The sequence below is a fragment of the Camelus ferus genome, chromosome 13, assembly GCF_009834535.1.
Source record: "Camelus ferus isolate YT-003-E chromosome 13, BCGSAC_Cfer_1.0, whole genome shotgun sequence".
NCBI classification, from domain to species: domain Eukaryota; kingdom Metazoa; phylum Chordata; class Mammalia; order Artiodactyla; family Camelidae; genus Camelus; species Camelus ferus.
In genome coordinates, this window is record NC_045708.1 from 48,823,013 (window position 1) to 48,840,233 (window position 17,221).

General features: G+C 43.7%; 1 protein-coding gene across 6 annotated transcripts in view; it reads left to right on the forward strand.

The window, feature by feature from the left end:
• Positions 1–17,221, forward strand: part of LOC106731227 (transport and Golgi organization protein 1 homolog) — a 48,395-nt gene that overhangs the window by 30,656 nt on the left and 518 nt on the right. For 4 of the 6 annotated variants that reach the window (XR_004325135.1, XR_004325138.1, XR_004325136.1 and 1 more), the window contains 7 exons: positions 7,919–8,050; positions 9,410–9,431; positions 10,931–11,019; positions 11,466–11,543; positions 11,631–11,738; positions 13,404–13,476; positions 15,558–15,694. Coding sequence is in view for 1 of the 6 variants with exons in the window: in XM_032494514.1 (XP_032350405.1) it covers positions 3,562–3,624; positions 7,919–8,050; positions 9,410–9,431; positions 10,931–11,019; positions 11,466–11,543; positions 11,631–11,738; positions 13,404–13,476; positions 15,558–15,562 (570 nt within the window). In the remaining 5 variants the exon portion in view is untranslated. Of the gene's footprint in view, positions 1–3,496; positions 3,625–7,918; positions 8,051–9,409; positions 9,432–10,930; positions 11,020–11,465; positions 11,544–11,630; positions 11,739–13,403; positions 13,477–15,557; positions 16,558–17,221 lie in introns of those variants that run through there. The other 2 variants (XR_004325134.1, XM_032494514.1) reach the window with 2 other exon arrangements.

The following is a 17,221-nucleotide window of genomic DNA, read 5'->3' on the forward strand; positions in this document are numbered from 1 at the left end:
CAAGAAAAGTAGAGCCAATAATTTTGTGTAGTCAGTGGAAGCATTTAACCATGAAAACTACTGAGCCAAAAATTCCATCTGAAATTGTGAATTGTATATTCTTCTGACACTTGCAATAATATAAGTTCCTAGAAGAACTGTAATGAATCAGACTTGAAGTATTGTTTATGATTTCTTTCTGTTAGATGATGGTGAGCACAAGTGAGGGGAACTTCAGAGGCTCATAGAACTGAAGTATTAAGAAGTTATTATGGGACTGTGTGTGTGCTCAGTGTGTTGTTAGGTGGTGTGAGCACATATCTTTGTCTTTTTTTCTGATCAGAAGGTAAGATGGTCATTTTAGGATCTATGTGCATTTATTTGCCTTTGTGTGTGTGTGTGTGCATGTGTGTGATGTGTGTTTGCATGTGTGTGTGTGTTGAGAGTTTGGTCATGAGGAGAAGCACTGTGAACTTACCCACCCTGTACTGAGAGCTGTAGGACCCCCTTCCCTGCTAAAAATGACCCTGCTCTTGTCACCACATCCCCACCCATGACAGCACTTCTTTGTAATGAATGTACGTAATGTCCTGTTTGTCATGGACCAATGCAGTGCATCCATTTATATAGTTCATTAAGTTATTTATATTTTAAATTAAATACTCACATGTATGAATGGATTTTATGTTTTTACTCTTATTTACCTTGGTGCCTGAATTAATGATAGAAGACCCATTTCCTGAGACAAAGTTGACTTGCTGTTAAGAGTCAGGATCCCTCGTGAACACATCCTCACCGTTTGTCCTGACTGATGCATGACTTAATGTCATTGCAAGAGGAATTTCCCAAGGAAAAGCCAACAGTCTTCCTCAGAACCTCAGGGAGCAGGTCACAGGATGGGCTCCAGGTGGATCCCTTTCCAAGGTAGACCTTGGTTCAGGGTAAAGTTACAGTGCTTTCCAGCCCCGAGACCCTTAGGTGATTCACATCCCTTCTGTCTTCTCATCCATAAAATGGATTATTGAGAATGTTGTGTAGTTGGAACACTGCACTTTGAATTTGGTCAGATGGCACATTTTATTGCTTAGTTTGAGACCTCAATACCTTTGACCTGATGTTAATTGATTTATAGGGGGTCCCGACTCCTGAGAGTTGGAAGGAATTCTGGTTGACAGTAGGAGAAGACCCAGGGTCCCTGAAGCCTGCTCACCCTGGATGGGACTCAGTCCCTCTAGGCCAGGGGATCCTGGAGCCAGCATAGCACCTGAAGCCTGGCTGTGGGACCAGGAAGGCCCAGCAGTGCGGTTGGAAACGCAGCCCCACTGGGTCTGTGAGGAGTCGGGGTCAACTCCCCACAGGGCAGGCTCTGGAGTTTCCTCCCAAGGGGCAGCCCATTCTCCTGGATGTCAGCCCCGACAGGGACAGACACAGAGGCTGGTACCAGCAGTCCCAAGGAAAATGGGACGTACCAGTCTTTGCAAGTACAGTGACCCCTGGGGAGCTCAGCTCCAGGGAGGTGAGAGCCTTAGCGTGGGAGAGACTGTGATGCCAGGATTCCTGCCTTTTCTGCCCCCTCCACTCTGGGCCCCTTCCCAGAGTCAGGCCACCCTGGCCCTTTGTCCCCCACCATGCACTGTGGGCTGGCTCCCTCTTTCCTTCTTGCCTTGTCTTTTATCTGCTCTCCCTACCCTGTTCCCCCCTGTCACTGTCTGTCACTCTCTAGGACTTGACTCCCACCTCTCTCTGTCATGCACTGTCTCTCTCCCTGCCCGTCTCTCTCTGTCTCTCCCCCCAGGCCCTCAGGCCCTGGGCTCTGGTCCAGCCCTGTCCAGGGCCATAGGGCCGCACCTCTCCCAGCCCTCCCACCCTCACTGCCACATTTTGGCCCCGGCCCTGCTCACAGTGGAGGAGCCCGGTTACAGAGGCTGCTCCTGCTGGTACTTACTGCTTCACTGCTGTCCCCCCTCTTCCTGGGCAGCACAGTCATACCTTGACCTGTTGGTGGCCCTTGACCAGTTGGCCCAGCCTGGGCCCCAGAGCTGCTGCAGAGCTGGCCACTTGCCCCAGCTGGAAGGAGGGAGGGCCCTGTGGGCTTAAGGGGCTCCTGGGGGATTGGATTGAGGGACGTGTAAGGAGCCAGGTATTTTCACCCAACTCCTCTTTGTCAATGGCAGAGCGTCCCAAACCACTGACTGCCCCCCTGCCCTTTTCTCACTTAGAGCACTGGGCAGACTGTGGGAGCTCCTGAGACTTAGGAGCGAGCTGCTGCCCTCGGCCCCCCTCAGAGTTTGCCTGGAATTGGGGCTCCTGGGGGCAGCTGGCAGGGCTGGGGCCCAAAGCCTGGATGAGTGCGGGGCCCTCTCACTGGACTCTGGTGGCCACTGCAGGCACCTCATCCCTTCCTCACTGTCAGCAGTTGGCCACTTCACGGGGACAGACACGAGGGTCTCTCCGACTCTTGAGACTGGCAGGCCCCATATGCTCAGTATTTCTTGATTGAGTGAACACAACCACCCCCCATATCTAGACACCAAGTCTTCCCACCGCCCCAAAAGGGTTTCTCAGGCCCCCTCACAGCCAGTACTGCCCCAAAGCACAACTTTGCTTCTGTCCCACCCGGGTAGTTTCTGCCTCCTTGAACCTGGGTGTAAGTGAATCACCCAAGTGCAGTGTAGGGGGTGTGACAATATATAATTATTTTTTATAGTTTTATATATTTTTGGCAAAAATCATAGGGCTTATTTTTATGCATGTGACATACGTACTTAAAATTAATGTGTCACCTACAGGTGTACTACAGATAAGGACAGCCACATGGGTGTGGCGATGTGATTAAGATGGTGTGCTGTTAAGATCTCCGTCTTGTGGACGTTCTCTCTGCATTTTGTGTGCAGTGCTGAGCGAAGGGGAGTGAGGACCTCCCACCCTGCCTGTATATTTGATTCCTCTTGGTTCTGTCATTGTCTACCTAATATGTTTTTCAGCCACTGCCCAAGGGAAATCCTGGGAATTTGGAAAAGGAGGAGGGAGCAGCCCGGAAGTAGAGGGCAGGGGACATCGGTTGTGCAGGACCAGAAAGCATATGGTCAGAAAAGTTTTCAGAGAGGACCCAGGGTTGGCTGGCAGTTGGTGGTGGGGGATCAGTTAGGCGGGGCGCATTGTAAAAGTGAGGTCACCCAAAATGTCCACTGTGAGGTGCCAGGGGCAAAGGCAGGTGATTGGTCAAGAGAGGTCATAAAGCACTGGCGTTGCTAAGGCAGCGTTCAGACAGGAGAAGGCTTGGAGGGAGGCGTCTCGTCCCCTCCAGCTGCTCCTGAGAGTCGGCTTGCCTGCTGTTTGTTTTCCTGACCTGCTGACCTCCTGACCTGACTGAACCCTCCTTCCTCCCCTCAAGAGCTTGATTGGCCCTCATCCTTTCTGTGACCCCCCTTCTTCTCCTCTCAAGTGCCCAACCCCTCTACCTGTCACACTCCCTCCCCACCCATCCCCCACCCCCTCCCCTCCCCTTCCCAACCCTCCCCTCCCCTCCCTCCCCTCCCCTCCTCCTGCCTGGGGACCTCAAGGCCCTGAGAGGACCAGGACATGGAGGTGATGAGGATGTTCTGGTCCCACATGCTGGGGTGCACTGGATATGAAAATTCAAATGTGAGTAAACATCGGGCATCAGGTGTCCTCCTTTTTCCTGGGCTCTTTCACACTGCGGTTAACTAGCTGCTTTCTCATGGGGTCCTTGATGGGAACGCATCATTGGTGAAGCCCGAGGCTCTCAGGACAGGTTTCTTGACCAGCCTAGAGCGGCCCTGGCCACCGGCAGTCCTCAAGATCTGAGTCCTGTCAGGACCTCTTGGACCAAACAGCAGGTTGACAGGATGAAACCTGAAATAGTTACTTTATTGCATCAAAGAAGGAAGTGTGAACATCCTAAAAGCCATTGAGTTGTATGCCTCAAATGAGGGAATGGGGGAATTATATCTCAGTAAAGCAGTTTTTTAAAAAGCGAGAAACTCCTATTTACTAGAAGTCATAGTGAGACTGGCTCCTGGAAAGCTTGTCAGGATCCTGCTTCAAGTTGTGCGTGTTCTGGTGCCGTCCCCGTGCGGTGCGCTCTCCTGTGCGTGCGCCCTTCCTGGTGGTGACGTCTGGCAGTCCTGGGAGCAGTGGGGTCTCAGCACTAGATTGGTGCTGGTCTGTTAAACAGGGAAATGTCATCTGTGCTCTGTGCTTTCTGGTTTGTTAACTTACAGCAACTTTGTTTTCTTTGAAGTGTATTCTTTTCAGAAATTTTAATGTAACAAAAATACTCAATAGCCCTATAAATTTTAAAATATTTTTACTGAAGTATAGTCAGTTTACCATGTTGTCCATTTCTCGTGTACAACAGAATGCTTCAGTCATATGGGAAAATACATATATTCATTTCCATATTTTTTTTACCATAAATTACTACAAGATATTAAATAGAGTTCCCTGTGCTGTACAGTGTAAACTAGTTGTTGTCTACTTTATATAGATTAGTATCCATGCATCTCAAACTTCCAATTTTTCTCTTCCCACTCCCTTCTCCTCTGGTATCCATAAGTTTGTTTTCTATGCTGTAAGTCTGTTTCCGTTTTGTAAATAAGTTTGTCTTTTTTTTTTTTTGATTCCACATATAAGTGATATCATATGGTATTTTTCTTTTGCTTTCTGACTACTTCACTTAGAATGACATTCTCCAGGTCCATCCATTCCCTGTTACTGCAAATGGCATCATTTTACCATTTTTATGGCTGAGTAGTAGTCCATTGTATGAAATATACCACAGCTGCTTTTTTTTTTACATTTTTTATTGAGTTATAGTCATTTTACAATATTGTGTCAAATTCTAGTGTAGAGCACAGTTTTTCAGTTATATATGAACATACATATATTCATTATCACAATTTTTTTTCTCTGTGAACTACCACCAGATCTTGTATATATTTCCCTGTGCTATACAGTATAATCTTGTTTATCTATTCTGCATATGCCTGTTGGTATCTACAAATTTCAAACTCCCAGTCTGTCCCTTCCCACCCCCCAGCCCCTTGGCAACCACAAGTTTGTATTCTATGTCTGTGAGTCTGTTTCTGTTTTGTATTTATGCTCTTTTTTTTTTTTGTTTGGATTCCACATATGAGCAATCTCATGGTATTTTTCTTTCTCTTTTTGGCTTACTTCACTTAGAATGACATTCTCTAGGGACATCCATGTTGCTGCAAATGGCATTATATTGTTTTTTTATGGCCGAATAGTATTGCATTGTATAAATATACCACCTCTTCTATATCCAGTCATCTGTTGATGGACATTTAGGCTGTTTCCATGTCTTGGCTATTGTAAATAGTGCTGCTATGAACATTGGGGTGCAGGTGTCTTTTTGAAGTGGGGTTCCTTCTGGACATATGCCCAGGAGTGGGATTATTAGGTCATATGGTAAGTCTATTCCTAGTCTTTTGAGGAATCTCCAAACTGTTTTGCACAGTGGCTGCACCAACCTGCATTCCCACCAGCAGTGTAGGAGAGTTCCCTTTTCTACACAGCCTCTCCAACATTTGTCATTTGTGGACTTTTGAATGGTGGCCATTCTGACTGGTGTGAGGTGATACCTCATTGTAGTTTTGATTTGCATTTCTCTGATAATTAGTGATAATGAGCATTTTTTCATGTGCCTGTTAGCCATTTGTATGTCTTCACTGGACAGTTGCTTGTTTAGGTCTTCTGCCCATTTTTGGATTGAGGTTTTTTTTTCTTATTTAGTTGTATGAGCTGTTTATATATTCTGGCAATTAAGCCCTCATCAGTTTCATCTTTTGCAAAGATTTTCTCCCATTCTGTAGGTTGTCTTTTTGTTTTGCTTATGGTTTCCATTGCTATGCAAAAGCTTCTAAGTTTAATTAGGTCCCATTTGTTTATTTTTGCTTTTATTTTTATTGGACTTCTAGCAAATTCTTAGTTATCACTTTCCTTTTCATCTTGGAGGCTGCCCCCAGGGACTCTGTGTCCAGCTAGGTTGATGGAGGAGCCCTGAGAACTGAGCTGATGTGAAAATCAGTGGCTGCAACCTGCTGTGATGTTTATAATGAGGAAATACTCAGGAGGGATGTGACCAGGAAGTGGACGAGTTGTCTTTTTTTTTTTTTTAGTGACGTGTCCTTGTGAAGAATGTTGATTTTCCCAAAGCAGAAAGTGTCCTTCATGTCCTTAGAATTGTCCAAATATAAAGAAAATTCAGATACATGTTGTAAAATTTTTACTGTGTCAGGAAAAATCACCTCCACACCCTAAAAAAGAAAGACTGAGAACACCTCATGGATTTAAGTGGGTTTGTTGTGATAGGCTTCCACCAGATTCTTACAGACCTGGAAAAACCGAGTGTCAGGAACAATCTTTGCACTGAAGCAGAATCAACGCCACATGAACACTCCACCCAAAGAAGAGTCTGTTCTGTTTCTTTTGAGCCTACTAAGTAGGGCATTTATAGGTCATCTTTGTTTGGATTTTTTCCCTCAAAGGGAATGAGGCTGAGTTCTCACAGGTTAGTCAGCCCTCTTTCCCTACCACATCTTTGAGCATTTGGATAAACTAACTTGTCCTTCTCCACCATTGCTCATGGCCGCTGACAGAACCTGAGTCCATCGGCCCTGGTGGATAGACTCTAGGTAGGAGGCAGCTGCTGACGTCAGCGCTCAGACAGTGCCGTGTGTAACAAGCATGCCCACGGTGGAGGGGGTTTTACCAGTTAGCAACTAGATGGTGTTTGTTTTTGTGTCTTTGATCTGCGTGTCTCTCCTTTGTGCTGAGACCCACTGCTCTCTCAGACGGCAGCTATGCAAAGACGGTGCACGTTTTCCACCAGCACACATTTTACTGACCCCAACTGTGAGAGCTGACAATGACAGTGTTACTGATTCAGAGGCTGCTTTCTAGAGAGACTTTATTTGCACAAGACTGAAACTTGGTATCTAGATAAGTACAAATTACATTGCGCATTTATTCCCTCCTATAATACTTATAAATCTAGTTTTTACAAAACTATGTGTTTGACTTTTGTTTTGGTGACTGTACATTCCAGAAATACAAATTAATTTTCTTGGTGGCTGTTAATGGATGTAGGTACAGTACTGTGAAATATGCATGTAAATTATTTGTACTGATTATTTTGAGTTCTCTTTTTATATAACTTCATTCTTTGAGTAATCTTGTACAATATGATTAAAACTCTTATTATACAAATCCTTTTTTATTTCAGAAGTCTGACATTACGTGCTCTGGTTCAGAACCAAAGTGAATATTGAAGAAAACCTCCATGGTTTTTAGATAGTTGGGCTAAAATATATCATTAATTTTTGCTGGAATAGTAATTTTGACATTATTCTAAGAGCTGGTCTGCTTTCTCACTCATGTCCAGTCTATAAATGTAGAAATACATCTCTGTACATCTCTCTGTATTTTAACACATACCTTCATTGCTCTTTCCCCATACATGTTGGGTGTATTTTTGGGGACACTACATAGGGGTTTGTCCAGGTACTTCATGAACATCCAATAGAAGATGGAGGTGTCCCATGCCATGTAGGTTTGTGTTTGTTTATTTTCAATTTCAAGTTGGCTTCTACATTCATAAGTTAAGTTCTGTTAACTATTTTAAAAATATTTGCAATGTGCCTGTCAGCAAAGTCAAATCTCTAACATTTTGTTTATCAGGTATTTGACGTATGTGTGCAGCAGTGAAACTATTACCAAATGAAGGCAGTAAACATGTCCACACTCCCAAGAGCTCCTTTGAACTCAAGTGTCCCTTCTCGCCTCTCGGTGGAGCTATTTGAGGATGTGGTTGAGGGTTTCTAAAGATGATTCCCTGTGACAGATAAACTGCTAATGTCTTTGAGGTTCCTCATTATCTCCAATATCTTTTCAGATCCTCCACACTCTGATTCTCCTTATCCATCCTGGGTCTGATGTTTATGAACTTCTGTGGAAGCTTCTTCTTCTTGTTGTCGCCTGGGATGTTTCCAGTTTCCTCTTGTTTGTCTGGAGGACCATCCGTTCTGTGAGTATTACTAAAGTACCTGACAGTGTCCTTTTAATCACACCTAACAGGAATTTTTATAGTCACTGGACATTTTATTTGCCTGCCTGGGCCAGAATCCAGGAGTCTTTTCTTTGTTTCCTTTTAGATTACTAACTTGAACAGAAATTAGTTTTGAAATGGAAATTTGTTGCAAAATCTTTATAGTAAGAACTCATTGAGCAAGACAACAGTATATTCTCAATGAGACAATGGCAATTCATAAAATCTTCTCTTCAATAACAAAACAGGAAGGTTAAGTATTTGGTGAGCCCATCTATCTCTCCACCTGCCCCTGCCTGTGTGTTGGGTGACAGGGGACAGGGAAGCTCAGTGTTCCTGAGCAAGTGTGAAGTTAAGGGAACATCTGTGGTTTTCTGTTTGCCCTCCATGTATGCATTCTTCTATTGCCACATTATTGCCACTGGAGCTTCGACACTGTGATGATGCTCCAATATCTTGGCAAGGTTAGGGGCTGGCCTCAGTCTCTGATCATCACTTAAAGTTTTGAATGAAGAAAATATGTGTTAAGGGTCAGGGAAATGTGTCTACATGGTATTACAGTGGAGTCCTGCCTGGGTTTTACTGAGTTATTACTCCTCAGATGATGACTTGTGTCTGAGTCAAGAAGCACGTTCGCTTCTTGAAAATGGTCGCTGTCCGTCCTGCTGCTGCATGTGCTTTTACTACAGCCATTGCTCACTTTCATTCTCATCTGATGTCTCATCTGATGTCCATTTGTTTTTAGTGGTCTTGACAAATCTTACGACCTCATATGTTACAATTGCTTATCAATTCAACAGTCAACTCTGTAAAAGATTTCAGAAAACCTTTCAGTGAATGAAAGGGGTGCATCTTAACCTTAGTATAAAGATTTTGCCTTTATTTTTCTTTTAGTTTTCTCCTCTCTGTCTCTCTCTCTCTTTTGAAGATTATACAACAATCCAGGTTCTGGACTTAAGTGTGGATGATTGGTTTGACAAAAAAAAAATTAGATAAATGATGCATTACAACAACATATTATGAAAATAATATAGTTCAGTGTTGTTAAATATGAATATGCATTATGAAAATTGAATAGAGTGGTGATTATTTAATAGAATGTAAACAGATCTTTTGTTCTAAAATAAGTTATTTACCATTGTGCTATCAGAAATGGTGAGTGAAAGACCATGCCTTAAGTAGGAAATTCTGATTTTTCCTGATTTTTAATCATATTGTTATGCTGAACCAAAATGATAATTGTGATTTCAATGATTACTGTTTTGATAGTTTATTAGAAATTATAGATTTACTCATTATATGTTTTGACTTCAAATGTAATATCTCTTCCTCTCCTAGGTAGAGCCTCCAGTGACTCAAGGTAAGGTACTAGGGTTTAGTTTCCTTTGTAATATTTTCTCAATACTGGGATCCGATGTGGGTTTTCATTCAACTAAGAGTAAACACAATGACTTCCGATGTCAGACTTCTTAACTCTTGAAAATTTTACTCCTGGGATGGTGTCTAAATGACACTGTAGAGGAAGTTGGCATCTATTGAGGTAAGAGACCAGGAGGGTCTGAGGAGTAGGGAGACTAGGATGAGTTTAATTTTGCATAAAGCCTTTTGGAAGCAGGTGATGAAAAGAGTCTAATGTTCAGAGTGACTACCTGACGTGACCTGGCTCTTGGTGAAAAGGAAAGATGCTGAAACACCACTGGAGCCTGTCAGGACTCTCTAGGCTGAGGTGTGGCCAGGTGTGTGTGTCACAGCCGAGGGGAAACCGTGGGCTGTGACTCAGAAGTGAAGGGGGCCATTCATGGCAGTGGGGACTTAACGGAAGTGATTCAGCCTGAGGATGCTGCTTTCTGTGCAGGCTTCATAGGCTCTGCTGATCGAGTAGGGCTGTGTGTGGTGGGCAGGGTGGCTGCCCTGTGCTCAGTAGGCCCTCGAGGGCTGCTGTTGGTGACGGTGGATGCAGAAGGGCTGGTGCTGAGCGGAGGGATCTCAGCATCAGAGCGTCCCCGCTGGGCAAAGAGAAGATGCGTGTGCGCTGTGCGGTCAGATGAGGGACTTAGATGCCCGAGAGAGGAGCCTGGAGCTGAGGGCTGCGTTGTAGAGCATCACACGTGGAGTCGCCTGTGGCTGGCTGCTTTATGTGTGCTGTTTTCCTGAATCAGTGATGGGAATATTCTCATCCTGGGGGTGGAAAAGCTTGTCATTTAGGGATTGTGTGTTATCCAGGTTCTCCAGTGACTAGGTGGGGAAGCCCACATGGTACCAAAGTGCTTAATTCCAGTGACCTTGTCCTCCAGGGCCCCCAGCATGGTTTTCATGAAGACGATCTGCCAGGCAGCAGGAAGACACTGGAGGCCTGTGCAGGCCCAGTCAGGCGACGTTTTGAACTTGCCTTCTGTGGTGCTGCAGATAGGGCCTGGCTGTGGGGTGAACCTGCATGGGATAAGGGTTCTATTTTTTTTCTTTTTTTTTTAAGCAGGGGCATGTTTACTTACCTTAGTAATTGGAGGAGAGAATGTTAAGGGGACAGGATGCTTGGTTTTTCTTTTTCATCTCTGGTGATGTCAGAAGTATTTGAATGATTGAATTTTCTAAGAATGGTGCTTATAGCTGGGAGAGAATTTAGGGGAAGACTTTTTATTGTGTTTCTGCATCTTTGAAAAAAATTAAACTAGGAATCTCAATGATCTCACATTTAGAATGCCACTAAGATTTGCTTCCTTTAGGCACAGTAGTAAAGCTAAAAAGTTAATTATACTCATAGTGCCAGCCAGAGATATGTCTCTGCTGCTGCTAAGTCGGGATAATTCTATTCTACTGGGTTTTCCTGACAATATGAGAAATTTCTTCATCTCCTTTTAGTTACTTTAAAGCAGATAACTGGAAAGATCAAGAGTCTTGAGAAAGAAAACAGAGAACTTGCAGAAAATATATCTGCTTGGAAGCAGAAGGTATTGTTGTCCTTTTGATATTTTTTTTTGTGATTTCACCTTCAGTTCCTTCCCCCTTTGGTAGTTCAGTTATTTGGCTCTCTTTTTTTTCATCCTACTGTCCTGTTCCATATGTTCTATAAGAGGTCTAGGTTCAAAGCAAGTGCCCTAGATAAAAAAACGTTTTCTGTAGAGCACAGGGAACTCTACTTGATATCTTGTAATCTATAATGAAAAAGAATGTGAAGACAAATACAGGTATATATATGTGTGACTGAAACATGATGCTGTACATGAGAAACCAACACATTGTAACTGTATTTCAGTAAAAAAAATAAATAAAGCAAGTGTCGTAGTTGTAAAGCACCACTTTCTGTATTAGTGGAAGGGGTCACACACAAGATAGGTTAGGCTAGCGGTGTGATTAATATTTGTAATTCTGTTTCCTTTCTTACATATTTTCATAGACCAATGATGCAAAGAAATGCTTAGAGAAGACCATTAGGCAAAAGAAGGTGCTCTCTGAGGAAGCACTGAAGTTTAAGGTACAAACCTCTTCTTACCTAGATTACATTCTGAAAACAAATGAAAGTAATGAGTAATTGTTACTGATTAAATATGTTTTTTTGAAGAACTTGAAAACTATTGAGAAGGATAATGAATATTTGAATGACATGATTCAAATTGCTCGAGCTAAACTGCAGGCAGCGAGGGACCAGAACGCCAAGCGTCTGCGCTCGGTAAGAGTTTGGCTGCTGTGCTGACCACAGCTGGGCTCCTGAGGCTTCTTGTGCCCTGGGCGAGCTGCGCGCTCCCGCTCCTCTTGCTTTTGGCCACAGTAGAGTGTGGGAGCCTGGGAGCAGAACCTCCCTGTGAACAACGATCCAGAATTTCACGGACTAAAACCTCCGTGACTTTTTAACTTCAGAGGCTAGGAAATATGTCTTATTTTCACAACCTAGGGAGTTTTCTCTCCACTCACACTGCCCTCCAAGATAAATAGAAAATGCCAGGAAACACCGGAGAGGTGAAGGAAGTTACTAGCTGAGCTGTACAGGCCCTTGCCCTGTTTAGGTTAAACAGAATTTTCCATGTGAATTTGGGTAAACTTTATGTTCCACCAGGGACACTGATTTGTGAGCTCTTTGACATGAGCAGTTTCCCACCCTTGCTTTCCGCTTGTCGTCCAGCCATGTCTTCCATTGTCCAGTGAGGAAGAAGTCTGTGGAGGCTAGGGAATACCTGTGCCTGAAGGTCTCTCTTTGTTCTGCATTTCTTCATGGGCTTGACATTTGTCCTGGGCCCAGCCTGGATCAGCTGCCATCACAGGAAACTTAGGGGTGGCTGTGGGTACTGGCTGAGAAGGGACAGGATTCCACTTGGGTTGAAGAGAAGCAACTGCCCATCAGAACAACCAAGACTTGCTGGAAGAGCTTGACAGGCTGGCAATGGAAGAGGACCAGCTGAAGAAGGAAATGCAAGACGCAGGGGGTCAGAACGAGCTGCTAGGATGCCCAGTGCTAGAACCTGAAGGAAGAGGCCCCGTCTGCTGTAAACTCTCAAATGGAGCAGACACTGTCTACGACCCCAAACTGAAATTCAGGGAAAGTCCCAGATGCTTTCAAGCATGTATAAGGGGACGTATGACACTTGTTTTCCTTTCTTTTTAAAATTTGTATGTTCAGAACCATTTCACTGCCTTAATATCTTCTGGAGAGAATGCTCACCAAAGTCTTTGGACATGTACCAGGGCTGATATATTTATTTTCTATGGTTTGTTTTGTACTTAACAAAATAATTTGTTTTTTAAAAAAAGTTACACACTTTTTAAGCATATCACCCTGAGTTTTCATTGAAATCTTAGCACATGCTTTGTTTCTGTCCTGTGTGAAGATACGGGAAAAAGGAACATCTCCAGAGACCTTGAAAGACACTATTTCAATGAACACTTCAGGAATTTCAGAGGGAAATGCCTCCATTAGCAGCAGGATTTTCACTGTACACGTTAGCTTTCACAAGGAACAACAATTTCATGTCTTAGAAGGTTAAATGTTGATATCTGTTCAGATTATTTTACTTGGGAATTTAGTCATCAGTGAGAATGTTTTAGGTTGAAATTGCTCTTAATAAAGCTCGTGTCCATGAAGCTGCAATGAAACCTGAAGAAGTGCATGTGCGGGAGGACGTCCAGCTGAGCAGCAAGAAGAGAGTAAGAAATGTTACTCACCCCAGAGATCCTTACAGCAGAAAGCTGAGCGTCACTGTGTCAGTGTCTAATTGTGCTGTAGCGCACATAAAGCAGATGGCCTGTCTTAGCCGATTCCAAGTGTACGATCCTCTTAAGTACATTCACATTGCTGTGGAGCAGTACTTCTTGAACATCTTTTCTCACATCTGTCTTGCAGCCACGTGTTTTGAAAACCAGATCTGAGGGTTCGATGCAGAGTGCTGTGATGACTGTGGACTGCAGCTTGGAAGGTATGTTGCTTGTTGGGAAGAAAGCCTCATATGCAGGCTTCCTGGGAGATGTTGTGGCTTCAGTTCTAGACCCCTAGAATAAAATAAATATAATAAAGAGAGTCAAATAATTTTTTGGGTTTTTTTTTTTTTGGTTTTCCAGTGCAAATAACAGTTAAGTTTACACTATACTGTAGTCTATTAAGTGAGCAATACCACTGTGTCTAAAAACCCCAATGTTCATAACTTAATGAAAATACTCTTTATTACTAAAAACTGCTAGCCATCATTGGAGCCTTTAGTGAGGTGTAATCTTTTTGTTGGTGGATGGTCTTTTTTTTTAACTTTTTTTTTATTGAGTTACAGTCATTTTGGTGGATGGTCTTGAATTAATGTTGGTGGCTGCTGACTGGTCATTGTGGCAGTTGCTGAAGATCGGTGTGGCTTTTGCAATTTCTTAACATAAGACCACAGTGAAGTTTGTGACAGGATTCTCTCTTCCTTTCAGGAACAAGTCCTCTGTCGCAGGCAATTTGACACATTTTACACACAGTAGAACTTCTTTCCAAATTGGAGTCAGTCCTCTCAAACCCTGTGGTAATTTATCAGCTAAGTTCATACGCTCTTCTAAGTCCTTTGTTATTTCAACCTTCTTCACAGCATCTTCACCAGTAGATTCCATCTCAAGAAACCAATTTCTTTGCTTGTCCATAAGAAGCAGCTCCTCATTCATGCACATTTTATCATGAGGTTGCAGCCAATCAGTCATATCTTCAGGCTCCACTTGTAACTCTAGTTCTCCTGCTATTTTCAGCACATCTGCAGCTCCTTCCTGCACTGAATTCTTGAGCCCCTCAAAGTCACACATCAGGATTGGAATCAATTCCTTCCAAACCCCAGTTCATGTTGATATTTTGACTTCTTCCCATGAATCACGAATGTTCTTAATGGCATGTAAAATGGTGAATCCTTTCCAGAAAATTTTCCATTCATTTGCCCAGACCCATCATTGGTGTCACTGTCTATGGCAGCTAAAGCCTTCCAAAATGTATTTCTTAAATAATAAGACTTGAAAGTCATAATTACTCCTGATTCATGGGCTGCAGAATAGATGTCGTGTTAAGCATGGAAACAGCATTCATCTCATGCATCTCCATCAGAGCTCCTGGATGACTTGTGCATTGTCCATGAGCAGTAATATTTTGAAAGAATTTTTTTTGTGTGTTTTGTTTTGTTTTCTGAGCAGTAGGTCTCAACAATGGGCTAAAATATTCATGTTGTAAATAGATGTGCTGTCATTCAGGCTTTGTTCTATTTATAGAGCACAGAGTAGATTTCACTTGATTCTCATGGGACATAGGATTTTCATAATGTTAAATGAATATTGGCTTCGTTAGCCGCTAACGGGAAAATCAGCCTGTCCATTGAAGCCTTGATGCCAGGCGCTGACTTCTCTCCAGCTGTGATGGTGCTGGGTGGCCTCCCCTTGCAGTTCTCTGCATTGAAAACCTGTTGTTTAGTGCAGCCACCTTCATTAGCTGCCTTAGCTTCATCTCCTGGAGCACTTGCAGCAGCCTCTGGGTCAGCTCTTCCCGCCTTACCTTGCACAGGTATGCAGTGGAGATGGAATCTTGCCTTAAACTTCATGGGCCAACCCCTGCTGGCTTCACACTTTTATTCTGAAGCCTCTTCACCTCTCTCAGGGTTTATAGAATTGCTGAGAACTAGGGACTTCCGCTGGATTAGGCTTTGCCTTAAAGGAATGTCATGCCTGTTTTAATTAAAATGATAAAGAACCAAATATTTCAGAAACTACAAAAATGTGACACAGAGATAAGAAATGAGCAAATGCTGCCAGAAAAAAATGTCACCAATGGAATTGCTGTACTCAGGGTTGTTACAAATCTTCAATTGTTTAAAAATATGCATTACCAGGGAGGGCAATAAAATGAAACATGCCTGTAATAGCAATGAATTTGCACTGGGAAGGTAAAAAGGGGATTCCTGCCTTCAGAATTCTCTCCTTTCTCCACTCCCCAGCACAGCCAAGCTCTTGAGTGCACATGTGCACACACAAAGCCAGTTGTTTTATGTTTATAGAGGGTAAAAAGAAAATGCAAGACCACCATGCTGCATCGGGATCTCTGAAAGAACGTGAGGAAGACGGTTTCCAAAGGCAGGTGAAGAAAGTAAGTGTCCTTGATGAAATCAGTGGACAGAGATCTATGGACACTGAAGGGTAAGACATTCCCGTGTTAATTATGACAATGTGTGAATGAATGTGTGGAGTTATGTGGATATTGTAATACGTTTCAGAATACTTACCACCATATTTTCTTTACCATATTCAATCAGTACAGATGTGCATTTATTTTTCGACCTTGATTTCTGTAATCTGCTGCTTCTGTTCATTCTAACTGGTTACCAGAGTCTTGTTTGTATTTAGTTTGAGATTTTAGCGGGTTCTTGGACCAGATTTAGTCACTTCATTATCTGGATCCCCCTAGGTCCATTTTTATTGTCCTTAGGTTTCAACCACATCAAAGTGTCATGACCTGCCATGTGTCTATCATTTTTAATAAACTCTAGACATTGGGTAGAAAATAGAGAAAATTTGAGGCCTCGTGTGAGGTTAACTTGCTGCAGAGAAGGTGGGCATTACAGCTGGCAGGTGGTCAGGGCGCCAGCAGCGCTACATCCTGTTAACCCGGTTAGCAGCTGAGATCAGTCAGTGCAGCCAGCTTTCGTGAGGCCCGTGTGTCTCCTGTCCACCTTTGTTTCTGGCATATAGCTCTCGTGGATCCCAGCTAAGTCCTGTGGGTCTCTCTAGGGATCACCTTCGCTGACGGACAGTGAGCTCCAGCTGCCTGACTGCGGTGCCTGTGCGTAGGGGGCACCGGCTGCCGGGCTGCTCTGCATCTCAGTGGTTTCCTCTGCAGTTACCGGGTGACCCCCGGGGAAGGTGGGCCCAGTCCTGGGCTTTCTTCTTCTCCATCTTGGCCTCATGTCCCTTTCTGGCTTGTTAGCAATTTGGTACATTTGATCATGGATTTCATAATTTGTCCAGAGTTTCCTGTCATTCTCAGGGAGAGGTCATGGACATCACACCCATTAACCCGCTTTCAAAAACAAGCATTTCCTTATATTTCCTAAAGGATCAGGTTTTGCTCCAGGTTTTGACTGAAATCTGGGCTCTCTGTGGGAGAAATCAAACAAGTCATGAACGCTTGCTTTACCCTAATGTGTTTGGTTGTGATGACTTGGTCAGACCCTGATTCCCACGTTGAAACACAGTGAGCTCGTGCTGTCCCAGGCACAGGAACCTGAGCCTGGTGGGGGGGCACAGAGCACACCTCACGTGGGCTTTTCCTGTGTGTTTATTTTATGCATAAATGATTAGGGGTGGGGACGCTGAAGGGAAGCCCAGATACCAAACACTTGCCAGAGGCCTGAGTGTAGCTTTTTCATATTTGTGGGGGTACTTTATTCTTTTCCTGTGTATTTAGCAGCCTGAGCATTTAATGGGGAATGGCGAAAGGAACATTGGCAGAATTTCAGAGTTTCTTTCCCTCTCAGGAGTGGACTGAACGAGAAAGCAAGCTGTTGGCAAATTGGCTGAACGGAGAAAGATGTGGCTGGGAGGGAGACTGAGTGGAAAGACGGTTCACAGAGATGTTTCTGAAGGAGCTATAAACTGTTCTCATCCTGAGGACAGCAGTCTGATGTAGTGTCAGTTGGACCAATAAACATGCCCATGTCACTGGGG